Genomic DNA, 26193 nt, shown 5'->3' with positions numbered 1-26193 from the left:
AGTTAATTTGTAAGTTTGAAGTTTTATTCCAAAGCCGTTCCAAACAATTACACTTACTTGCAAATTTGTGTACAACAAGTTGCAGCCTACGCATATTTTGTCAATTGCTTTTTCAAGACTGCAATAATGACAAATGAGATACAAATTAATCTCAGAAAACCAATTTGTATGTGCGCACACCAAAATATGAGCAAGAAAAGACAAGAGAATTGATCCAAATGTGTTTGTGATTATTTGTGATTTGTGTGTATGTGTTTCTAATTATTCCAGAAAAAATGGTGAACAGCGGTGGAAAATAGTATAAAACACAAAACACCCAATAAAAAAATAAAGAATGCTGATCTCCCTCTAAAAGTGCCCAAAGGTGAGATTGCACACAGAAAATGAAAGAGAATCCTGGATTCCATTGTCACGGTATAAAAACTGAGTACTTAAAGAACGAGTTACTTACCTTCGGTAATGATGTATCTGGTAGAGACACAGTCTAGCCGCAGATTTGTTACCTTAGAATATCCCCAGGCGTCAGACTGGATCCAGAAAATCTTATTCCCCAGCAGTACCTCTGCACGCCTGGGGGAGACGTCGCCCGGCTCCGTCCTGACGTTGTCCAAGGAAGTGAGGTCAATGGAGCCATATAAGTTCCCCCTCCCGGCGTACTGACGTCAGTTTTCTTTTGTGAAACTTTTCCGCGCCACAACCCGGAGCCACTACAAAAACTATGAGAGTTTAGGAACAGTATGCCAAAAAAGATAAAAAATCTGTGTAACAATAATGACAAGAAATCATAGAATGATGAGAAACCTCATCATGTGAAAAGAGTACTCAATACTTGAAGGGACCATGTTGAAAGAGTACTCAACACTTGAAGGGACTGGTACATGGGATCAAATTAAAATATGGCATCAGGAGAGGAAGCCCAGTGATAAGCCTAAGGCAGAGACACTTGCTTTACCAGGCCGCATTATCACACATATGCATTCTCTTATTCCACCGAGGAAGATTGATTGGGATAAGTTAACCGCTTGTCGCCAGAATAAAGATGAGAGTGTGTCTGATTTTTTCACCCGGTTTGAAGATGTGATTCTGGATTATAGTGGGCAGGATTTGTCTATTGAGGGAGGTGTCTGGTTGTTTATTAATAGATTTGTTTCTAATCTGCTTCCTGAGATTGCGACTCGACTGCAGGTTTCCAAATGCACCTGGTCCACATCTTCCCCTTCTTTTATTTCGAATATGGCGCAATATTACGACCATAGGAAAAATGAGGATAAGGAAAGGACAGAGAAAAAGCACAAGGATTTGAAGACAAAGGTGTTGTTGAAGCAGGCCTTTAGAGGGAATGGTCGAGGACGGGGTGGTTTGGCCCAACAGCTTTCATGCACTAGTAGGCAGCCGAATGCTGTGTCGGAATCAGAGTTCATATTGTAAAGAGGAGGGACATTGGCGTACAGAGTGTCCTGTGCTTTTGCAGAAGGTGGCGGACCCTAGAGGACGAGGTTCTCAGGGAAGGGGTCATGGAGCTGGTGGGGCAGGCAGGGCTCAGAACGCTGCAGCCTCACAGAGTCGTTCGGATAAAAATTACTTTGATGATCCTCGGGATGGACAGTACAATCACGATGATTATGATGTGGATGAAGTGACAGGAATTTCTTACAGCTAGGCCAGCCAGGGACAGAGTGGGGGACCAGTTCTGATACCTGTGGACTTGCGTGGTCCTCATGTCACAGCGGAACTGCAAGGTTCGACTAAGGAATTTTTGGTAGACACAGGTGCGACAAAAAGTTCTGTTTCTCGAAATACGGTCCCTGAAGCGGCTCTGTCCAGCAATAATAATGTTCCAGTAGGTTTTTCTGGTGTACCGGTTGTAAGCCCCATTTCAGACCCCTTGGGTTGACTATCGGTCCTTTCACTGTGGATTCGCAATTTTGGCTGATATCTAACTGTGGTAAGAAATTGATGGGTTTGGATTTGTTAAAGAAACTGCATGCTACGATTTATTGTTCCCCAGCAGGTGTCTATATGACAATGGGTCCGGATGTGGTGTGCGCGAAGCAGTGTCTATCCAAAGATGTGCACTTTCCTGTTGAATTTAAAGATGTGCCACCCACTCTGTGGGCAACAGGCGACACAGACGTGGGACTGTTGCAGATTTTGCCTGTTTCGATACGCGTTAAGGATGGTGCTATTTTGCCTTGTATCCCTCAATATAAAATACCGCAGGCAGGAGACCGGGCCTTCTTGCAAATTGGGCAGGATTTGATTATGAGGAGAGTGGTTGAGAAGACAATGGCTAATATTTTTTATTAGCCCTATCCTTCCCATTCTTAAGCGGATGCCCTCAGATTCTCTTGATGACCATGAAGATGTTTATCGTTTTGTGACTGACTTGCGTGAAGTTAATAAAGTAGTGATTCCCCAGTTTCCGGTGGTTCCGGACATCACAGCTCTTTTGACAAGGATTCCCTCTTCTGCTAAATGATTTTCTGTCATTGATTTGAAAAACGTGTTCTTCAGTATTCCTATTCATCCTGATAGCAGATGTCTGTTTGGGTTTATCCTAGCTGGTAGAAGTTTTAGGTTCTGTCATGCCTCTTAAGGCTTTACAAAGGGTCCGAGTATCTATAGTCAGGCATTGAAGAACAAGTTACTTACCTTCGGTAACGATGTATCTGTAAGAAACATTAGTTAGTTAGATTCCTCACCTTAGAATATCCCCAGGCGTCAGACTGGATCCGGAAAGTTTTTTGTAGCAATACCCCTTGCGCGTCGCTAGGCGTCGTCTGCGGCTCCGCGTCCGTCGTTGGCGTCGTGCGCCGGAATGACATCGTCGGAGTACTTAGACGCCGTTCTCGCGCGCTGACGTCAGTTCTTGTACATAGCTTTCCGCGCCAGGGACGCTGAGCCATGCAAGAGACCGACACTGGTGCCAAAAAATCTAGGGCCCTGAAAGGGAGAACCTTAACCCTAGATGTCGGTTCGCAGAACGGGGAGGCTGGGTGGGTCGGTGAGGAATCTAACTAACTAATGTTTCTTACAGTTACATCGTTACCGAAGGTAAGTAACTTGTTCATCTGAAAGAAACACGTTAGTTAGATTCCTCACCTTAGAATAGATACCCCAGCAATACCAACCCCGGTGGTGGGTCTGCGAACCAAGATCACACCAGAAAGTCCTGGAGAACAGAACGGCCAAAGTGGCCATCTCTCCGGACTTGGCTGTCCAGGCAATAGTGCCTGGCGAACGTGTGCAGTGAAGCCCATGTCGCCGCCTGACAGATGTCCTGCAAGGGGACTCCCCGTCCCAGGGCAGTCGTCGGCGCAGTGGCCCGGGTGGAATGGGCTCGCAGCCCAACAGGAGGGACCTTTTTCGCCAAAGAATAGCAGAATTTAATACACAACACGACCCACCGCGAGATGGTCCGCTTGTGCACAGCTTTACCCTTCTTCGCACCTACATATCCAACAAAAAGTTGGTCATCCACCCGGAACTGGCTTGTGCGAGCCAAATAAAATGACAGCGCACGTTTGGGGTCCAGACGGTGGAGCCTCTCTTCATCTTTTGAAAGATGTGGAGGCGGAAAGAAGGTGGGCAGCGTGACAGATTGCCCGATGTGAAAGGGAGTCACGACATTAGGAAGGAAAGAAGGACGGGTCCGGAGGACAACCTTATCCGGATGAACCGAAAGGAAGGGAGGCTTAGCTGACAGAGCCTGGAGCTCACTCACCCGTCTAGCGGAGGTGATGGCCACCAGGAAGGCAGTTTTCAGAGTCAGTAGACGAAGTGGACAGTTGTGAAGGGGCTCATAGGGAGCGCACATCAGAAAAGTAAGAACAAGGTTCAAGTCCCACTGAGTCATTACCAAGGGAACAGGAGGGAACATATGAGTAATGCCCTTGAGAAAACGGGAGACAACAGGGGACTTGAAAAGAGAAGGCTGATCAGGAAGCCTCAAGAAAGCAGAGATTGCAGCAAGATAACCCTTCAAGGTGCCCAGAGCAGAGCCCTGCTGGGCCAAAGAAAGAAGAAAGAGGAGAACCTCAGAAAGAGGGTCAGAAAGGGGATCCACAGCCTTTGCTGTGCACCATGCCACAAATTTGTTCCACCGGCAGGCGTATACCGTCTTTGTGGAGGGATGCCTGGCTGCCAGAATGACATCACAGATTTCAGGAGGCAAGTCAAATGGCTTCAACTGTCGCCGCTCAATCTCCACGCATGGAGGTGGAGGCTGGACAGGTTCGGGTGGAGGACCGTCCCCTGTTGCTGCGACAGAAGGTCTTCCTGAAGAGGCAGTCGTATCGGAGGATCGGTGGACATACTGAGTATCTCGGGATACCAGTACCTTCGTGCCCAATCCGGAGCCACCAAGATGACTTGGGCCCGGTCGCGCCTGATCTTCTTCAGCACTCTGGGCAGAAGTGGTATAGGCGGAAAGGCGTACAATAGACCGCAACTCCACTCGCGACGAAAAGCGTCTCCGAGCGAGAGCCGCCTTGGAAATTCCAACGCGCAGAACTGCTGACATTGCGCATTCTCTTCGGTGGCGAATAGATCTAACCAAGGCTCTCCCCACTGCAGAAAGAGACCTTGCGCCACGTCCGAGTTCAGACGCCATTCGGGATCCATCATGCACCGGCGGCTGAGTTCGTCTGCTCTGGCGTTCAGAGAGCCCGCCAGATGTTGAACCACCAGGGTGATGCCCTGATGTTCCAGCCATGTCTAGAGGCGCAGAGCATCCTGACAAAGGGTCCACGACCCCACCCCGCCTTGTTTGTTGCAATACCACATGGCGGTGGTGTTGTCCGTGAACACCTGCACGACACTTCCCCGGACAGAGGGAAGGAAGGCTTTCAGTGCAAGTCGGATCGCCGTCAGCTCCAATAAGTTGATATGGAGCCGAGTCTCCGCCGGAGACCAGAGTCCTCAGATCTCCGCCTCTCCCATATGCCCCCCCCATCCCAGGAGGGACGCATCCGTCACTACGACATGCTCCGGTTGGGGTAGGGAGAGGGATCTGCCGCTGACCCAATCGCGATTCGTGAGCCACCACTGCAGCTGGTTCGCAGTGCCCTTCGAGATCAGGACATGGTCGGACAGGTTGCCGCGATGCTGGGCCCACTGAAACTTCAGGTCCCACTGCAGAGCCCGCATCCGCCACCTGGCTTGAGGTACCAACAGGATGCAGGAGGCCATCAGCCCCAGAAGCCGCAGCACCAACCTGACCGAAACCCAGGACAAAGGCCGGAAGATGGAAATCAGGGCCTGAATGTCCCGGACCCGCTGTTCCGGCGGATAGACCCGGAACTGCGCCGAATCGAGAACCGCTCCGATGAAAAGGAGCTTCTGGGAGGGACTCAGGTGCGACTTCGGCACATTGATGGAGAACCCCAGCGAGTGCAGGAGGTCGGCTGTAGTCTGGAGGTGGGAGACGACTTGCTGGGGCGAGCCCGCCTTCAACAGCCAGTCGTCGAGATAGGGACTGGAACTCCTGATCGGCGCAGATGAGCTGCGACCACCGCCATCACTTTCGTGAACACCCGAGGGGCACTGGTGAGGCCGAAGGGGAGCACAGTGAACTGAAAGTGCTCCTGACCCACCGTGAACCGCAGGTAACGCCGGTGGGCCGACAGGATGGGGATGTGGAAATAAGCGTCCTGCAAGTCCAACGCTACCATCCAGCCAGAACCTGAGCTAAAGTGAGCATCTTGAACCGGTCCTTCCGGAGGAAGGTGTTGACGCTCCTGAGGTCCAAGATCGGGCGTAGGCCCCCTTTGCCCTTCTTGGGAACCAGAAAGTAGTGGGAATAACAACCACGACCGACTTCTGGACCAGGAACGCGCTCGACGGCCTCTTTGGCCAAGAGGGCCGAAACTTCCTCTCGTAGAAGATGCAAATGATCCTCCGACATACGGTGGTTCTGCGGTGGCATGGCTGTAGGGGTCGTCTTGAAGGGGAGGGAGTAGCCCCTTCGGACGATTTGCAGCACCCACCTGTCCGAAGTGATGGAGCGCCAGTGGAGCAGGTGATGGCGAACTCTGCCGCCCACTGGCGTGGAATGGGCCTGAAAGCTCGGACTAGGAGGGCTTTGAGGCGGATGCTGCCGGGGTGGATGTGGACTGACCGGCACGTTGACCTCGGCGGAATCCACGTCCGCGACCGCGTGCAGGTTGGGTCTGCGGCCGGTGGCTGGGCGGATGTGAGGAGGCGCCCCTTCCTTGGCCACGAAAGGCGGAAGATTGCGGCCGCGGGCCGAAAGACCCAAGGACTTGGCAGTGGCCCGGGAGTCCTTGAACCGAGCCAGCGCACTGTCAGCCTTCTCACCAAAAAGGCGAGTGCCATCAAAAGGCATGTCCATGAGGGAACTCTGGACATCCCCCGAAAATGACGTGGACCTCAGCCAGGTGTGACGCCGAAGCACCACCGTGGTGGAAATCGCCCGACCCAGCGAGTCCGTGGTGTCAAGTCCACACCGTATGGCATGCCGCGCTGCATCTCGACCGTCAGCAAGAGCTTGAGCGAGTCGTGTCCAGGCCTCCACCGGACACAAGGGCAGCACGTCCTCCACCGCATCCCACAGAGAGTGGGAATAACGGTCCAACAGGCAAGCGGTATTTAAAGACCGCAGTCCCAAACTCAGGGACGAGAACAGTTTCTTGCCAAACTGCTCCAACCTCTTGGATTCCCGATCCGGGGGAGCGGACGGGAAGGAGGATTGGGAGGTTGAGGCCTGGATAACCAGACTCTCGGGGTGGGGTGTTGGGAGAGGAAACTGGGGTCACCCGGAGTAGGCCGGTGGCGCCGGGCAACGTTACGGTCCACAGGAGGGACTGTGGAGGGCTTGGACCAAGTGCCCTGCAGAACGTCAATGAGGGCCTCATTAAACTGCAGCAGAGGCTCAGTGGAGCCTGCTGTCGGTTGAAGGACCTCAGTGAGGACGTTAGTCCTCACGGCCACAGCAGGCAACTCCAGCCCGAGGGCTTCGGCCGCCTTGCGCAGCACCACTGAGAAGGCTGCACCCTCCTCCGAAGCCACAGTCGGAGGAGAGATGAAACAAGCGTCCGGGGAGATATCCAGACCGCTGGCACCCCCCAATTCCTCTGCCCAGTCCTGAAAAAGTTGGGCCTGAGCGGCCATAGGGTCATCATACCCCTCCCAGTCGCCCTCGTCATCCGATTCCCGATAAACAGGAGGAACGACCGGAGCCGGGCAGTAGATGAAAGGTTCACCAGTCGGCGCCGGCATCCGCGCCGAGCGGCACCGTGCCGGCGTCGGGCCCGGACCGGGGAACGACGCCGCCCAGGGACGGCGTTGGAGGTGGAACCGGTGTCGGCGCCGGCGGAGGAGGCGTCGTGAGGTCGACCGGCGCCGACCGAGATCCAGGCCTGGATCCCTCGGGGACCTGCGGCATCGGGGCCGGAGCCGTCGCCGGCGCCGGAGCTGCCGGCACGCGAGGTCGCCCCGTCGAGTCCGCGGGGCCCGAAGGCGTGCCGGCAGGCATCGACGGCGGAGCCAGGCCCCTCATGGCCGAGAGGAAGGCACTGACCTCCGCCGGAGTCGCATCAGTCCCAGGGACCGGTGGGTATGGGGACGGACGAGGCTCCTGCGGCTCCGACGGAGCCGCGGGGGGGGGACCACCCTGACCCTCGGCCAAGTCGCGCGACCGGCGAGGGGAGTCCGAAGAGCGATGTAGTCTCTTGGAGTGCTTCGACTTACCCGAAGATCCCGACGAGCGATGACGATGGCTGTGGCTCCGCGATCGGTCCTTGGACCTCCTCCTGGACCGGGACCGCTCCCGCCTAGCTTTCGATGTCAAGGCCTGACAGTCGGAGCACGACTCCGCGTCGTGGTCGGCCCCCAGGCAGTAAAGGCACCGGCGGTGGTGATCCGTCACCGACATCAGGCGATGACAGGCGTCACAGGCCTGAAAACCAGGCATCCTACCGGCAGGGAGAGGGTTTTTTAATTCGCATGGTGCCAAGATACAACATGGGCACCTTATATTGAGTCTTTTGTCTGCTTTGACACTCCCTAAGAAATTGGCTATAGTGAAGTGTAGTGCCCACTGAAAAGTCACCGACGATGTAGGTAAGGGGAACGCTTTTGCAGATGAGACAGCTAAGGACAGCTAAGGAAACAGCCCGGACTAAAATGAAAAGAATGTTTGTAGCAGGTCCCGCTAAGTGGGTGCCTGAAGTCACCATGTTTGAAGTTACACTTGAGCATGTGAAGGAGATACAAAGTGAGGCCACAACAGAAGAATTATCAATGTGGCAGGAAAGTACAGCAAAGTTGAACGACGAGGGATGTTGGATTGATAAGTCAGGGAAGCAGAGATGGATGCTGCCAGATGCATATGTTCTTCCTGGAGTCACGATGGCTCATGGCCAAGCCCATATTAGTGCTAAGGGTATTTGCACGTTATTAGACCCTGTATGGCAGAATGATAACATTTCAAAAACAGCTGCACATTTAGTGAAGTACTGCATGGTGTGCACGATGCATAATCCTGGGTGGGTACCCCTACACCACCCGGTAATTTTGCACCACCCACTTTCCCTTTTGAGGTCATCCAGATGGACTATATAGAATTAGATAGGTTCGATAATTTGAAGTATGTTTTGGTGGTTGTGTGTGCATTCAGTAAGTGGGTTGAGGCTTATCCCACTAAAGACATACAGCCATGATGACTGTAAAGGTAGTCCTAAAGGAGTTCTTGCCTCGTTTTGGCTTGCCCCGTTTGATCTGGAGTGATAACGGAAGTCATTTTAATGCCAAGGTCATTCAGTTAATTTGTGATGGTTTGCACATAAAGCAGAAGTTTCATGCTACAAACCACCCAGAGTCAGCAGGTTTGGTTGAGAAATACAATGGTACTCTCTAACTGAACCTGGCAAAAATTCAGGAGACAACAGGGTTACAGTGGCCAGATGCTTTATCATTAGTTCTTTTGTCAACAAGAACAGCACATTCTAGGACAGGATTGTTACCGTACGAGGTTGTGTTTGGATGCCCGACAAATGTCTCGGGTGTCCCGCAACCCCGTCAGTTCTCAGATATTGCATACCCGTTATTAATTGACTACCTGTGCCAGTTAACTGAAAATTCGCGTTTCTATTTACCATCAGGTCCCTGAGTCCCTGCCAGCTACACCAGAGGGACCCAGACACGACATTCGGTCTGGAGACTATATACTCATCAGGAACTTTCAGCGGAAGAAGAGTTTGGATCGGCGCTGGAAGGGACCAAAACATGTCCTTCTGGCTACACGTTCTGCAGTCAAGGTCGCTGGCTCAAAAAAGAAAATGGGGACTCTGAGTGCGAGACGGTGCCTCAGTTTGTCCCCTTCAGTGATGCTAAACTAACCTGGACGCAAAGGGATGCGGAGAAGTGATGAATGCAGCAGTTCCACTGGAGATATCAGCTATCCAGGAGACCCTTTTTGTTGATCACTTTGTGCCTGGAGTCACCAGGTACAATCTGCATCCTCGGCTGAGGAATAAGTGCACCAAAGGGGAAGTCATTTTAGCCAGGGATGGACTGTGTAAGTTAGGGTGTACTTTGCTGTAGTACCAACGGAGTTAGTTTAGGGTGATGTGAGATTGGTGCACTGTTTTGACATTGGACAGGATAGATCGAATGTGCTACCTTAGAGGGGGGTACATTATCCTGATCGGCTTGGGATTCATTGTGAGCATAGGACTGAGCAAGCTCCACCGCCGGTGCTCACAAGCGCCAACTTATTGATGAACAATAGGAGCCTGTACCAGTGAGGCTCTGACGGACACTGGGAACACTTACCATTACTATCATTTTTGTTGCATTTCCTTCCTTGCTTCATAATGCATCTCTTTGGTCGGCCTATTAATGAGGAACAACCATTTGCACCACCACGTTTAGCACAGGGTTGGTCTACAAAGAGTAAAATAGTTTGCATAATAATTGTTGTGATTGCAATTGTGGCAATATTTGGAATATCCTGGTTTCTAGAGGAGAAATATCCTGTACATTCCTTGGTAGGTACAACCCCCAATCCCCCTGAACACATTTTTGTTACTTTAGCCCCACACAAAGCAGCACATGGGCAGTCCTTCACGGACAATGTATTCATACAAATGTTGCATCATGTTCATAATGTGTCCAATACAACTAATTGTTGGGTGTGTGAGTTGCTCTCTTTGGTCACTCATAAGAGCAAGAATTTGTTGTCTATGCCATTGTCATATATTGGCAGCTGCGATGGATGGTATCAATTGTTTTGACTGGTGTACTTCCAATTTCATCTTTCTACTTTGGATATGACATACACTGATTCTCACACTGCAAATGAATATTTACTCTTCTACCGAAGGTTTACCCACCATAGGACCAGCAGGACAAGGCACTCTAGGGACGCTATCCTCAAAGTCTTGTTTGAAAACGTACCATAGTGTAAAGGACAATGCCTAATTTCGAATGGAAATGGCTGTTTTCCAATAGTTTAACACCTCTGAGTACTGCCAATCCTTCCAAAGTCGATATCTTACCGAAGATAAAACGATACCTGTGTCAGCGGTCAAAAAGACAGCTAATATTTGTGTCCAAGGGACTGGGGAGATAAAGGTGGGTGAGAGTAAATGTAATTTCACCTACAAGCTGAATACGACTAATAGTCCGCCCTTGATCCTACCCCATAATGTCTATTTTGTCTGTGGGTCACAGGCTCACGTCTGGCTTCCGAGGGCGTGGTCAGACACATGTTATCTTTCCTTCCTTTTCCTCCCCTGTATATGTTGCCCTGTCTAATTATCACAAAACTCATTGGGTGCAAGGTAGAAGTGCATTCTTGACCCGAGTAAGAAGGGTTGTTGACTCAAACTATGTAGATCAGACAAACACTACCGCACATCAATTTGGAGACGCTATGAAGGGCCTGCTACCTTTTTAGGGCTCCGTGGCAAATAGTCTTCAGGTTCATCAGTTAGCTAGAGTTGTTAAGGCAGTTTTTAATACAACTGCAGGGATAATGACGAATGTCACTGCTGAGCTCCAGGCTACGAGATTAGTCACTTTGCAGAACAGGCTGGTGTTAGACGTTATCCTGGAGATTGGGGAGGGGCATGTCGCGTCATAGGCAGCAGCTGTTGTGTTTACACACCTGATAATGCTCCTAATGTTTATACAGCTATACAGAAATTACATAGGATATCGGCTGAGATACGCTAAGAAGCAGGTACTTGGACACTGTCGGGGTGGTTGTCGAACACGTTATTATCTTGGGGTTGGAAGATCGTCACTTTCTTGGCTGTGGTTGCCAGTATTTTCTTTACCTTTTGTCTCTGTATACACTGTCTCCCGGCTTGTTGTACCTATTGTGTCAATGTGCTCATCCCCAAACAGAAAATATCAGTTCATGATACTAATGCTGCGGGGGGGGGGGGCGTGGCTTCGGAGCCTCGGAAGATGGCCGCTGTTCCCGGGAGCTCCGTCAGGACGTGAGGTAGCGCGACCTCTGCAGGCAACAATTCCTCTTCAAAACCTTCGGAACTGCATGATTTAGCAGTCGGAACTTCGACTCGTCAAAATGCTACCACTATTGTTGCATAGGGTGAGACTGGCAAGCTTATTTTTATGATTCTTTGTTACCTCACCGCTGCGGCCGCCATTTTGTTTTTTCAGCGCTCCTATGCTTCCCGCCTGAGGCTGTGAGACGATGTATTTTTGGGCAGCGCTCTTGTTTTTTGGTCCCTGGTGATGTTCTCATCGATACCTTCTCCATTGTGATTCCAGCTGCTGTTGAACACTATTTCTACTACTTCGCTCCTTCATTTGTGGGCTGATACTTGTCTGGACTGGTGTTCTCTAATTCTCTTTTCATTCTTTCCCGAGTTTGGCTCTGCTTCCGTTTGAGGGACTCTGAGTGACTCTATAATTGCAAGTCTTTCCTCACATTATCACGTATCACCATGCCTCGCACCAATTGTAGCGGTGCTCTTCCCTCCAATGAGGCGAATTTATAGGTCTACAATCCTTTTGACATCCTACAGGATCATACTGATGATAATATCAAAGACTCTGTTGGTTCCAAGTCTACTACTTCACTCACCCCTCGTTTAAGCACTAAACAAGTCTCCAAAATACCTTCTGCGTCACCATCTACTTCTGGCAAACGAGTGAAAGCTAATCCACCTTCTCCCACCAATTCATCATCCCTGATATCTATGGAGCTCCTTCTTGGTGAAATTCGTGCTCTCAAACCACATATGGAGGAAACTAACGTCCGACTTCAGAATCTAGAAGCCAACTGGTCTCTCACTGAAAAGAGAGTTGGAGACCTAGAAATGCGTGTTGATTCTGTTCAAGGACTTACAGCTCAAGTTCCTCTTATTTCTAAGGAGATTGTTCAACTTAAACAGCAGATTGAAAATTTAGAAAACCGCAACAGGCGCAATAACCTGCGCATTTAAGGATTAGTTGAAGGGCTTGAAGGTTCTAATCCAATTTCTTTTTTCCAATCTTTTTTGCCAACTCTTCTGGGTCTTCCTGAAACCCCTTCATTGAATATCCAAAGGGCACACCGTCTAGGTCAACTAGCCCGTTCTTCTTCATCACCATCTACTAAGCCGAGAGGAGTTATTTTGTACTTTTTGGAATATACGGATTTACTCAGAGTCCTTCAGGCTGCCAAGCAACGAGGGAAAATTGCTTGGAATGGTTCTAATCTTTTCTTTGCTCAGGATTATGCCAAGATAACTGCTGAGCGTCGGAAAAAGTTCTTGGAGATGAGGCCTGCGTTACGCAACATAAACGCACGCTACAGTTTATTCCATCCCTGTCTCTTCAAAGTGACTTATAATAATAAAACAACCAGTTATGAAGATCCAGCACTGCTCCAGCAATTTCTGAACGGCTGCAGAGCAGAGTCCATGGAAGTGCCTCAATCATGATGGACTTATTTATTTCAGTAGTACCTGTTTGCTTCGCTCTTAGTGATGTTTAACTTCTCTCCTAATGTATTATGTAGCATTATGTTGGATTAATTTGTTCCCTTTTCTTTCCTTCATCAGGTAGTGGTCTTGTGGCCCCTCGTCGTTCCTTGTTCTCCTCAGCTTGCCTAGCAGATGTCCCTTCCTTACCATCTCGTCCTGGAATCTCCCGTTCAGTGTCTCATCTCCCTTATGTGGCTTCACCAACCCCGTTCTTCATCCTTTCTTGTGGTATGTCTTTTTGTTATCATGTCTTTCCATCAATTGTGTCTTTCGCTTTCTCCCTTTGTTTTTTGAAGTACGCGTTTCTTCTTACTTTTCCCTCTTATTTATTTTTTTCGCTTCTCTTTCTGGTCTCTTTTCTACCTCTGGCATTTCTCTTTTTGCTTATTTCTAATTCTCACTTTTTTCACTTCATACCTTTCTGCTTACAATCTCTCTTTTTCAAGACCTCTTCTTATTTCATATTCATTTACCTTATTCTATCAATACTCCTCTAGTTGCATTGTCATTCTCTCAAAATATTATATGATGTTTTATTTTTCGTTACCTTTGTACATAATTGATTCTTACACAGCTTTTTTGATATAAGTTATATTTTGAGATGTCGTTGAATATACTTACCTGGAATGTTAAAGGTTTGGGTTCTCCCATTAAGCGGCAACGTGTTTTATCTCATTTAGCAAACTTAAAAGGGGATATTGTGTTATTACAAGAAATTCATATAAAAGTGGTTGAAGTTACCAAATTACGCCGTAATTGGGTAGGTCATGTTTTTGCGTCTCCTGGTTCAGGGAAACGTAATGGTGTTGCTATTCTCTGTCATAAGCGGTTAAATATCAAAGTTATAAATCAAGCCAATGACTCTGAAGGTAGGTGGGTTACTGTATCTTTGTTGATTGATAAAATCCCTTTAACTATTTTTAATGTGTATGCTCCCACTATACAAGATAAATTATTTTGGCCCCAGATGCTCGCTTCTTTGATGCAATCTTCTGATAATTATCTCATTTTAGGGGGTGATTGCAACACGATTATGGATCCTATTTTAGATCGAAGGTCCAACTCCCATTTCTCGCCCTCTCCCATGCACACTCAATTTACCTCCACTATATCCCAACGTTCTCTTGTTGACTCCTGGAGACTCTGCCATCCTACACTTCGGGAATACACATATTACTCACCGGCTCATTCTTCCCAGTCCTGGCTTGACTACCTTTTTATTTCGAAAGCCTTGACCCAACATATTACCCATTCTGAAATAGGCTCTATTTTAATCTCTGATCATGCTCCAATTTCCTTGCGCCTAGATTTACTCCCCCACATATAAGGTACTAGGAGATGGAGGTTTAATAATTCTCTCCTATTAGATCCCAAATTTACCCCAGCCTTCCTTGAGTTTTCATCCCTATTTTTTACAGAAAATGAATCTCCTCTGATATCCCCTCAGGTGTTATGGGACACATTTAAAGCTGCTTCTAGAGATTTCATTATCTCATTTGTCTCCCATAAAAGGCGCGCCGCCTCTCATTCCTTACAGTCAATTAATACGCAAATTAAACAATTGGAACATTCTTTTTGCTTAACTAAATCTCAATCTGACTTAGATAAACTTCTCAAGGCCAAATTCTCTTTTAATAAACTCTCCACGGAATCTGCAAATTTATTTTTACTTAAATCTAGTGCCAAGTATTACAAGGCGCAAAATAAGGCAGGCAATCTTCTTGCCAAGTATCTTAAAGTTAAAAGGGAGCGCACAAAAATCGAGTCTATTGTCTCCTCATCTAATATCACACTTCATAAGGATGAAGATATTCTGACGGAATTCACTAACTTTTATCAAAATCTTTATACTCCGGAGTCTCCTCCCATGTTAACTGACATTGATCATTATTTATCCTCTATCCCCTCTCCCTCCTTTCCAGAAATCGACTTTGCCCCCTTAGAAGCAGATATAGGCCCTAAAGATATTCTGGAATCCATTCAGGTGCTTAAAAAAGGCAAAGCTCCTGGGCCAGATGGCTTCACGATAGAATTCTATTTACATTTTTCCAATTTGCTTGTTCCTAAACTTCACCAGCTATTTTCATTTTTTATATCGTCCAAAAAATCTGAAGGCTCTTTTCAGGAAGCCTTAATCTGCCTCCTTCCTAAAGATAATAAAGACCATACTTTATGTAAAAATTATAGACCTATTTCTTTAATCAACCTGGATTACAAGATATTTGCAAAAATTCTTGCGCGTCGTCTCGACAAAATTTTACCTAAATTAATTGGTAAGGAACAATGCGGTTTCATTAAGGGTCGTTACCTTTCTGACAACACCCGACTCTTTTTCAATGTACTTAGTAAGTCTCATTCCTACCAGCATTCTTTAGCTGCTGTTGCATTAGACGCCGAAAAAGCATTTGACAGGGTTAATTGGCAATTTATGTTTGCAGTTCTTGTTTGGTTTGGTTTTGGCCCGAAATTTCTTGCTTATATTTCTTTATTGTATTCCTTTCCTAGATCTTTTATCTTAGCTAACGGCCTTGTTTCTTCTTCGTTTCCCCTTTTCAGAGGTGTCAGACAAGGATGTCCTCTTTCTCCTCTTCTTTTTATTTTGGCATTAGAACCTTTCTTGACAAGGATTCGAATGAATAAGGATATTACCGGCTTCACTTATGGGGATAAGCATTTGAAACTTTCTGCTTATGAGGACGATATTCTTTTATTCATTTCCAACCCTCAATCTTCTATTCCATCCTTTTTATCTGAAGTCTCTGATTTTGGACGGTATCAGGTTACACACTTAGGGCCTCATGTAGGTAGCCAAATACCGGTCGGTAACGGCCGATTTTCGGTAATTATACCGTTACCGACCGGTATTTTGGCTATTGGTATGTAGGGGGTCAATTTCTGGAATCGGAATTTACCGATTCGGTAAAACTACCGAATCGGTAAAATTACCGAATCGGTAACGTTACCGATGTGGTAATTTTACCGATTCGGTAATTTTACCGAATCGGTAAATTCCGATTCCAGAAATGATATGTAGGGGGAGTGTGTGGGTGTGTTTAGGAGTCGGTATTTACCACCAACTTATAGTTGGTGGTAAATAGTTAAAGTATGTGTGTATGCATTTTGAAGCGCGTAGCAGTGTGCAATGTGGCATACATACATGCCCTTAGGGTATGTATGTGTGCCACATGTGCACACATGGCCGAATCAGGGGTGCAACAGGGTGTCAATGTGACACCCTGCCACCCTTGCATTTTCTCCACCATTACCGAATCGGTATTTACCGATTCGGTAATGAGGCATACCTTCCCATCAATGGGAAGGTATGCCTCATTACCGAATCGGTAAATACCGATTCGGTAATTACCGAATTGTAACGAATCGGTAAAAAATACCGACTCATTACCTACATACGAGTTACCACTTCTAAAATACCGATTCGGTAACGTTCGGTATTTTAGAAGTGGTAACTGGTATGCTACCTACATGAGGCCCTTAATGTTGATAAATGTGAAATTCTCCCGCTGAATAAATTTTGTTTCCATGCAGATTTTTTGGCCTCCTCTTTTCATTGGAGTCCGATTAAGATCAAATACTTAGGTTTGTGGTTTAAATCTTCTATTAAAGACACTGTAGCACTAAATATTAAAAACCTAAAAACAACGCTAAAAGACTCTACAACTCGCTGGCACCCCTTGTTTTTATCCTGGTGGGGTAGACTAGACTCTATTAAAATGATGTTAGTTCCAATAATTTTGTTTTACCTCTCTAATCTTCCAATTAATGTCCCTAAATCCTGCTATAAAAATATATACTCTACACTATCAAAATTCTTATGGCAACATAAGAAAGCTAGGATGTCTTTTGCGAAACTTAAATGTCCTAAGCAGCTGGGTGGAGCTAATTTTCTGGATTTTGCCTCTTATCACACTTCATTTTTTCTTAAACATTCTGTTTCCTTATTATCCGAACATGTGTCTGATATCACTTTTCAGCCTTTGTGGGTAGACGTTGAGTATTCCTTCTTTCACCCCTTCACTTTTGAAGAATTTGTGTCACTGTCCCATATTCCCAAGAAATTCTCTCTCCCCATTCTTAAAAACTCTCGGAAATTATTTTCTCCTCTTTTCCTGGAGGGTTCAGATGATCGCTCACGTTTCTTGCAATCCCCCTTGTGGTATAATCCCCTTATTAAAATTAGAAACAAGATGCTTTTTTGGAAGGACTGGAAAGATCTTGGTCTTAATTGGACTCATCAACTTTTTCATGATGGTACTTGTATCTCCTTCTCTATTCTTCAATCCCGCTTTTCTTTACCAGTATCCTTTGAATCCAAATATAGACTGTTGAGTACGGTTGCACAAAATAGTTATGATGCCCTTTCTGATTCCATCATTCATACCAACTCTTCTCCTCTTCCTCTCCCTTATTTACTTACTTCTTCCTCCGCTTCCCAAATCTATAAAAAGTTAAGAGATACTTCTAGCACTCGAGATAAATCTAAAATAGAAAAAGACTGGGAATCAGATTTAGAGGAATCATTTTCTGTTTTAATGTGGCACAAAATTTGGACCAAGATAAGGAAATCATCTAGAGCAGCGAATACAACTCAAATGTTATTTTTTATATATAATAGACTTTTGGTCACTCCTGCCAAACTGCATATAATTGATCCCTCCATTCCCTCCACTTGCTGGTCTTGCTCAGCTTCACTGGCAGATCTTAAGCATATGTTATTTACATGCCCGGTGATTTATAAGTTTTGGACCAATGTGTGGAACCAGATTAATAAAAACTTTTCCACCCATTTCCCCTTTACTTTTTCACATATTTTCTTAGGTAGTCTCTCAGACATATGGTCTTCTTCCACTATTTGCATATCCATTATTGATTTACTTATAGCCGTAGCGTTTCAGCAAATCACTAAATCTTGGAAGGATACCTCAAATGTTTCTTTTCAAGCTTGGTGGTATGGGGTCTGTTATCATCACAGATTAAACAGGGCCTATGTTTATCCCATTACGCTTGCTATTAAGCGTGACTTACTATGGTTACCCATCACAAATTTTTTAAACGTATCTGCACAATCCCTACCCTTACATACCCCTTGTACAGAAGAAGTTCCCAAACCTCCATGAAAATATTCCTGATGGTTCCATGTATATATTCATATAAATTGTCTTATGTTATTTTATACATCTTATTGGAGGAGTCTCTGTATATTTTGTATATCTGTGTACACTTTTTGTATACTTTTGTATACCAATGATTACATTCTTAATGCATATGTTTTAGCTCTATTAATTGATATTTTCTTTCCCCCTCCCTTCTATCTCCTTCCCTTGTTTCTTTATCTCTTCCCCTCACTTATGACATTTTTTGCACTTTAGTTGTATTTAGACACTATGTTCTATTGTTTATTCTGTTGTAATTGACTTCCAATAAACTTTCCTTTAAAACTAAAAAATGATACTAATGCTGCGATTATGTTACAAAAGGATATTGATATGATGCAGATAGATGAGGGTATCTTTGAGTACTGACTATATAAGCAACTACTCATAGTTCCTTATCCTTGCAAATGTTATACTTTCTTTGATATGTATTGTTCTATGTAAGTTAGCATTCGCTGCACCATTTTATGTATGACTCCCGTGTTGAACCATGATCGAAACTAAACTTCCCCTTCGCACAAACGCAGCTTATGGTAACTCTCGTTTCTCCAAAGTTGGGCCTTGTTTTTTCTCTATGAACACACTGTTCTTATTAGCGCATACCTTTCCCACTAGATAGAAGCCTTCTCCCACTAGTCTAGTGGTGGGCACGGGCGGAGCGACCTTGAGCACGGGATAGTGTGTGCCCGCCTCAGGATCGAAACCTATCCTTCTGTAATTCTTTGTGTAGCTGCATCTGCCTGGAAAGTTCCATTGTGGGCGTGCCTCATTGGTTCTGAATTGTACATAATGTAACACCATGTTTGCTGATGTCAGTCCCTCTGCAGCAACCCTAAGAGACTGGGCTCAACTCAAGGGTATCTGAATAAATATATTGGTTTGTATACTCTACTGTCTGACTGACTCTTCATTTGTATGGAAGGATGAGCGGGGTGACCCTAATCGGGTCACTTCCTTCAACATGGAGGGCCTAGATGGGTTGGATTGACTAAGGCCGGCACCTATCATCAGGTCCAGTTGAGTATCTAATGATATGGCTCCCAAACCTGTTCCTATGACCTTGTCTAGCCCGAGCCCAATAGAAAAACCTAATGACCACACACTAAATATTTTGAGTTGGAATGTTGCAGGTCTGCAATCTAAGTTGTTATGCCCGGACTGGCTTCTTTTTATTAGCCAGTTTGATGATCTAATGTTCCAGGAAACGTGGTTGACGCAGCTCCTATGGTTGGGTTGGTTGTGTGTTTTTCTGTCAGACAACACATATGATTAATGATTTTTAATGTGCACTTCTCTTCGCCCGTGAAGCTGGACTTCTCTATCGGTGTGGGGGAGAGTTCTAGTCACTTTGTTGAATATTACTCTATCCACGCACTGCTGTGGATAGCCCATAGCATTTACATAAATTGCGTGTTTTCTTTCTTTTTCGCATTAGACCTTGTCTACTCCTGTCGCTCCTAATGCCCTCTGTGTTTGTTTTTTGTTTTTCCCTTCCACTTCTCTATCTATTCAGGTGGAGAGGATAGGCGGAGTCCAGCCTGGGGATCGACATCCATTCTCACTACACCATCCGATTTTGGATGTTCTTTCTTTTTGGTGCTCTCCATTGGGAATCACCTTTACCTACCATAGGTCCTGAAGAAGTGTCGCTCGATTATGGAGCATATATGACACGAAACATGTCGACCTTATAAATTCACCAGCCACCTAGGTACTTTACGTCCTGCTGGCGGCACCAATGTTTTTACTCAGTCCCAGGTCTACTTTTTGAATTAAAATATTCCTAGATCTGGAGCCTGTTTTAAAATTCACTCATTCAAGTTATTATACACATAGCACCAGTTGCCCACATACGGCGATCTCAGATCAAAAGAACTCCGTCAAAGTAGCCACCAGGCCCGTTGGACATTGCAGCGCCGGTCCGACGAGGAGCGCCCTATGATGAAGCATGACACCCTAAAAGGTGTGTGAGGGCATTATGATCTGAAATTCAGATCTCCCAGCGACAATTCTACTGTCATATAGTGACACCTTTCACATACATGCCTTAAGAGAGGAACTGTTCACCCAGAGTGTTTTTGCATATGACGCATGACATATACATGGATGGTTTCATATATTACGTTATAACCCAGCAACGCCCTCTAGATCAGGGCGTGCAATGGGGGTTGGCTAATTGGGTGAGCATTAAAGCAGGAGGCAGTGTAAAGGTTTTAGAGATAGTTAACACTAATTTTCTGGCACTGAGGTTCAAAAGAGGCACAACTTTAAATTAAATTATTATAATAATTCTAGAAATGCGCCTAACACATTTTTTTTACTTTCTTTGAATATATATCTTCACTACAAAAAAACGTCAGTGACAATGGCCGGTTTGCTGTTTATTGTTTGGGGGAGACTTTAATGCAAGATTGAGTTTATTAAGCCTCACCGTAGGTTTTGCAAATTATGCCATCTTCATCATTACTGATACCACTCGTACACAAAATAGACCTGACTCCTAAGGACGTTAGCTGGCATATTTTCTGGCAGCCCACTACTTAGAAAATGCTACGATATTGTAGGAGTTGCACTGAACCACTCTCCACATTTAGGGGCCGAGGCCAAACATCTGAAATAGACTATTTCTTCATTTTATCCAATCTCGAAGCTCTTTTGTCATCTAGTAAAGTGATCCCCTCTAGTGACTACAACCCAATTGAGGTAGCTCTCACCCTGACCCCAAAACCCTCATACACCAAATATATTTAGGCTGGTGACCTTGTTCCTTCATCTGATGGATTAAGATTAAAATGGAGGGCTATCACACCCACACACTTGTTTCAGAAAGTGATTAGCAAGAACCTGTCTGTGGTGCTGGCCAGCTTTGCTGAGCTCGAAGTTGCAAACCCTGCAGCCATAGCTTTTGTTAATTTCTGAAACAGTATTTACAAGCATTGGCATAGCCAATAGGTCTCGCCTTTGGGACCTTATAAGTGTTTAGTTATCCAGCACAATATCCTTGGTGCAACAACATCAACTGTTGCATGGCTAAACACTTATAAGGTCCCAAAGGCGAGACCTATTGGCTATGCCAATGCTTGGTTTTTTTTGCTGGTGTGGCGGGCAGCAACACAGAGCAGAGGGGCAACTAGAGCCAAATTTCATGGGGGGGCTAAGAAAAAATTTCGGTGGGGGGGGGGGGGGGGGGGCTAATTCTTCCAGTGATAGTCAGAGTGGAGATGCAGGGGCTCATGAAGGGGTGAAAAAACAACAAAGCCTCGTTAGCAAGTAAATGGTCTTTTAAAGACCTGTGAAGTACTCAGGTGCGGCTGTGCATGTGCCCCGGAAGCTGCCTCAGCCCAGGTTGCCACACACAACGGAGGGGGGGTTGAAGCTCTTTCAGCCCAATTGGCGTTGCGCGCCTGACACAGAGGGAAGGTGTGTTTAATTATATACGGACAAGGAAGCATGTTGACATAATCCACTTTAGAAAACAAAAGTTCTCCACGAATAGCACGTGCTCTGTCTAGGCAAGACCTAAAAATAACCATCATTTCAGCTAGTCAGAACAAGACCACTGGCTTTGTCAATGTTTGTTGGATTTGGTTTGAAGCTGCAGCATTGTTACTGCAGAGACAACAGCTCCCAGCTTAAAGTTACTAAAGCAACATCAGCGTGCGGTGTGATGTCACCTCAGCGAGGGCAGCTCCCTAATGTCACGACAGTTATGAGAACACTCTGGGTGATGTCACTGTAGTATGGTCCACTCCCCCTGCAGTGAGGGCATCTGCCAATGCACTGTTACTACAGCTGCAGCAGCTGGAGCAGATGGCACTGCAGTGATGATCAGCTACCAACCAGTGTGATACTGATAGCCATGTGCAGTGAAAGCAACTCACGGAAGGCAGCTTCCGGTGTGGTGTTTTCAGCAGTGAAGGTAACTTCCAGTGTGATGTCTCTGCAGTAGGAGTGCATTCTGTCAGCAAGCTGTAAGTAAGAGTGGGTATCCAACAAAGAAATGCGCCGCTCTTTTCCCTACAGTCTAATCTTCTGCTGACATCACAGCCTGGGAAGTAGTGTGGGCGCCTGCTACCACGCCTCCTGCACAGCCGGATAGCAGGGGCGAAGCGGCAGAGTTAAACCGAAGAAGGCGAGCATACCCGAGACACGATAGTCACATGGATGCAGTCCATTTTAGTTAAATAACAGAGGGCTTGTTTCCAGGATATAAAAAATCATAAGAGCATAGTTCGTATTCATTCTTCAGCAAAGTAAAAGCCAATGTGTGATTAGCACCGGTATGCAAGTTTCCTGGTTCGCATTCGGTGACCTGGATCTGACAGTGCATCACTTACCTAGACTAGTAACAGGCACGTGCCTATACTGAAGAAAGATTTTCTGAAGAAGTCCTCTGAAAGCGCTCTTCTCTAGCAACAAAGCTAACAGAAGCACGAGTGACCTTTTGGAATTGGTCAGCTCTTTTCAAGCACTCGTGCTTGTGGCGGCATCCACCTTGTGGGAGCGAGCAGATACATGCGCGGCCACGCTAACTGGAAACAGATGGCCTCTGCGCGCCGCTGTTCGCTCCCGCAAGGTGGATGCCGCCACAAGCACGAGTGCTTGAAAAGAGATGCCCGATTCCAAAAGGTCATCTCCTAGGGCGGCACATGCGCGCTGCTTAGGGGAGACCTAAAAAAGAGCTCATGTTTCCGATAAAACCACTGATTAACGGGCCCAGATGGTTCAACCGAGAGTGCTCTATCGCTAAAAGTCATATTTGACAGGTACTTACAGCAATTCCGCGGATCCCTCAAGTTGTGGCTGAATCTCATAAGACATACAAGCAGGTTATTATAACCAGTAAAAAGGAATTACTAAGTCAGCAATGGGATTCTCTAGTACTAATGGCACATAACAAGAATAGTAAACTTTTTTGGGCAACTGTAAAAGATATGAAGCAACTGAATCAGAAAGAGGTAAGGATTAGTTGGAACATCACTTGCCAGGCCGGGAAGCACTTTTTACGTATGCTTATGCACTGGACATCCTGAAAATTACACCATGCCGGAGCCAAACTTTTTGCTCTAGTACAGTTGACCCTGCGGGAAGTAGAGGACGCAATAAATCAGAGTATTGGGGGTAAGGCTACTGGCATCGATGAGGTTCTGATAGATCTTTTCAAGTATAACCCTAGATTCTGGCGCCTGTATAGCTGAATGTTTTTAATAGTCTCGCTTTTGCCCCCCCCCACCTCATACGTTGTCAACATCTATTATAGTGACCTTTTTAAAGAAGGGCAATTGCTCCCAGCCCAGTTGTTATAGGCCCATATTGTTAATAGATACAACTTTAAAAATCTTAGGCAGGGTCCAATACAATCAAATTAAGGAATGGGCGGAAGAGAAGTCAGCATTTTATCCTAGTCATTATAGTTTTAGGTTTAAGGTCAGTACAGTAGAGCAGTGTCTCAACCTTAACCTGTTACTAGGAAAATTCACCACAGCCAAAAACTCCCCAATTTATCTAATTTTCATGGATTTGACCACTGGGTTTGACAGTGTAAACCGCTGGAAGCTGTGGTCTACTTTGATAACCCTAGGACTGGATGAGACACTGGTGCATTTTCTGGCATACCTGCCCAGGGGCATGAAGGCTAGAATAAGAATTAATGCTCAGGAGGAGGTGTCTCGAGATGTGGATATCTGCAGAGGTGTGAGACAAGGATGTGTTTTAGTTCCAGTTTTATTTATTTTGTAAATAAACAACCTTCATCCTTTTTTACTTACAACTACCCCATACGTCCTGAAAGTTAAGTTTTTTTTTTTACCATCACTACTATATGCCAAAGATGCTGTGCTAATGGCCTGTATTGTGAAGGCCCTCCATCAGCTAGTACGTGGTTTTGTAAATTTCATAGCATTGCTGGATTTATATACTTTTTTAAATAAATCTTTTATGATGACATGTAGCCCTAAGAAGCAGAATTTATTTGGGAATGGCCGTTTTTGATAACGGCTCATGGAGATCACACATAGCATACAGTAGGAACAAATTCTCTAGAGCGATCAGTTTACTGTGTAGTTTACTGCAACCCAGGAAGGGGGAGCACTCGTCCCCTTAGTGAAGATTTTTAAAATGCAGTGTCTCCCAATCGCTACTTACGGGGCCAAAGTCAGGGGTATTGATGAATGTAATCTAATGCAGCGGAAGAAAACAGGTTCTGTAGCAGAATCTTAGGGGCCCCGATCTCTACCTCAAACTTCATCTGTCACAGTGAACTGAATATTCCATTTGTTAAAGATTATATTAGTGCTCGCTTTATGTTGTTATGGCTGGCCTTATGGAGAAATACGGAGGCAGGTCTTACTAGAGACATCATCAAAGATTGCCTCTCTTCTGATAAAGGTAGGAGCATACCTTGGCTGTCATATGTGAAATCCCACCTGCCTAAGGCAGGCTGCCAACAGTAGTTTGAGAACCCTGGTCACCCGCACACTATTAGTAAACAGGCATTTTCAATGCAGTAGGTCTCAAATTTAAGCAAGTTTGAGCTATTGGCATTGTAAATGACAATGCCTTTTATTTATTTTTTGATCTTTAAAACATAAATAAAAGACATTGTCATTTACAATGCCAAAAGCTTCAACTCGCGTAAATGAGAGACCTATTTATTGCAAATGCTTGTTGCAACCCAGCTACTTGGCACTGCCCTGCATGGGAATTCATACCTGGAGAATGGCAATGCTGTCCATAACTGCTCATTCCTTCCTGACTTCAGTGACCTTGCATGGCCTTCACTTTTACCCTTACTTTATCAGTACCATGGATTTACAACACAGTCTGTAGATCAAGGCCATTACACTACAAGTCTTAGCTCATAGGCAGGACCACTGGAATTGTGCAATATTGTGACCACTGCTTTCTGAGTATTTACATATTTGCCACACTTGCCGCATGATTCAGATCTTATGTATCAGTTGCAAACATTGGTTCTAGCTCAGATGGAGCAAAAGAGACTTTAAAAAGCATAAGCCGTGGTCCCCCGGGGGGGACAGACGCTTTGCAAAGATTAACTGTCACCATTTAGTTACTGACAGCTGTATTCGGGTGTTAGAGTGCTGCTAATGAGGAGAAACGCTTGCCTAGACAGTACAACAGTGTTGTAAAATGACAAAATAGCAAAATATTGTGACAGAATGTGCCATATTACGCTGCATCATTGCACCTCTTCTGTGTCTGATTACGTTTGTACCTCTCCAGTCCCTGCAGCACCTGTTCTGACCTGGATCTCAGGCTCTACAGCAGCTTTGCTGACCTGGTTCTCTGGATCTACAGCAGCTCTGCTGAGCTGGTTCTCTGGCTCTACAGCAGCTTGCTGACCTGCTTCTCTGGCTCTAGAGCGGCTCTGCTTACCTGGTTTTCTGGCTCTACACCAGATCTGCTGACCTGGTTCTCTGGATCTACAGCAGCTCTGCTGAGCTGGTTCTCTGGCTCTACAGCAGCTTGCTGACCTGCTTCTCTGGCTCTAGAGCGGCTCTGCTGACCTGGTTCTCTTGCTCTAAGCGGCTCTGCTGAACTGGTTCTCTGGCTCTAGAGCAGCTCTGCTGGCCCAGTTCTCTGGCTCTAGAGCGGTTCTGCTGACCTAGTTCTCTGGCCTACAGCAGCTCTGCTGACCTGGGTCTCAACTTCTACAACAGCTCTGCTGACCTGGGTCTCAGGCTCCACAACGGCTATGCTGACCCGGTTCGCTGGCTCTACAGCAGGACTGCTGACCCAGTTCTCTGGCTCTACAGCGGCTTTGCTGACCTGGTTCTCTGGCTCCACAGTACCTCTGCTGACCTGGTTCTCTGGCTATAGAGCAGCTCTGCTGACCTGGTTCTCTGGTTCTAGAGCAGCTCTGCTGACCTGGTTCTACGGCTCTACAGCAACTCTGCTGACCTGGTTCTCTAGCTCTAGAGCGGCTCCGCTGACCTGGTTCTCTGGCTCTACAACAGGTCTGCTGACCTGGGTCTCAGGCTCTACAACGGCTCTGCTGACCTGGTTCTCTGGCTCTACAGCAGCTCTGCTGACCTGGTTCT

The 26193-nt window shown here is 46.2% G+C and overlaps 1 protein-coding gene across 4 annotated transcripts in view; it reads right to left on the bottom strand.

Moving 5' to 3' along the window:
• Positions 1-26193, bottom strand: part of RIPOR1 (RHO family interacting cell polarization regulator 1) — a 1579345-nt gene that overhangs the window by 6221 nt on the left and 1546931 nt on the right. For 2 of the 4 annotated variants that reach the window (XM_085639402.1, XM_085639401.1), the window contains exon 22: positions 58-118. The exons of the other annotated variants lie outside the window; for them this stretch is intronic. In XM_085639402.1, the coding sequence (XP_085495528.1) occupies positions 87-118 (32 nt within the window). In that variant the 3' untranslated portion in view covers positions 58-86. The remainder of the gene's footprint in view (positions 1-57; positions 119-26193) is intronic. 4 annotated transcript variants of the gene reach the window in all.

The sequence above is a fragment of the Triturus cristatus genome, chromosome 12, assembly GCF_964204655.1.
Source record: "Triturus cristatus chromosome 12, aTriCri1.1, whole genome shotgun sequence".
NCBI classification, from domain to species: Eukaryota; Metazoa; Chordata; class Amphibia; order Caudata; family Salamandridae; genus Triturus; species Triturus cristatus.
The sequence above is the reverse complement of the archived record's forward strand: the minus strand, read 5'-3'. Positions and strand labels throughout refer to the sequence as shown.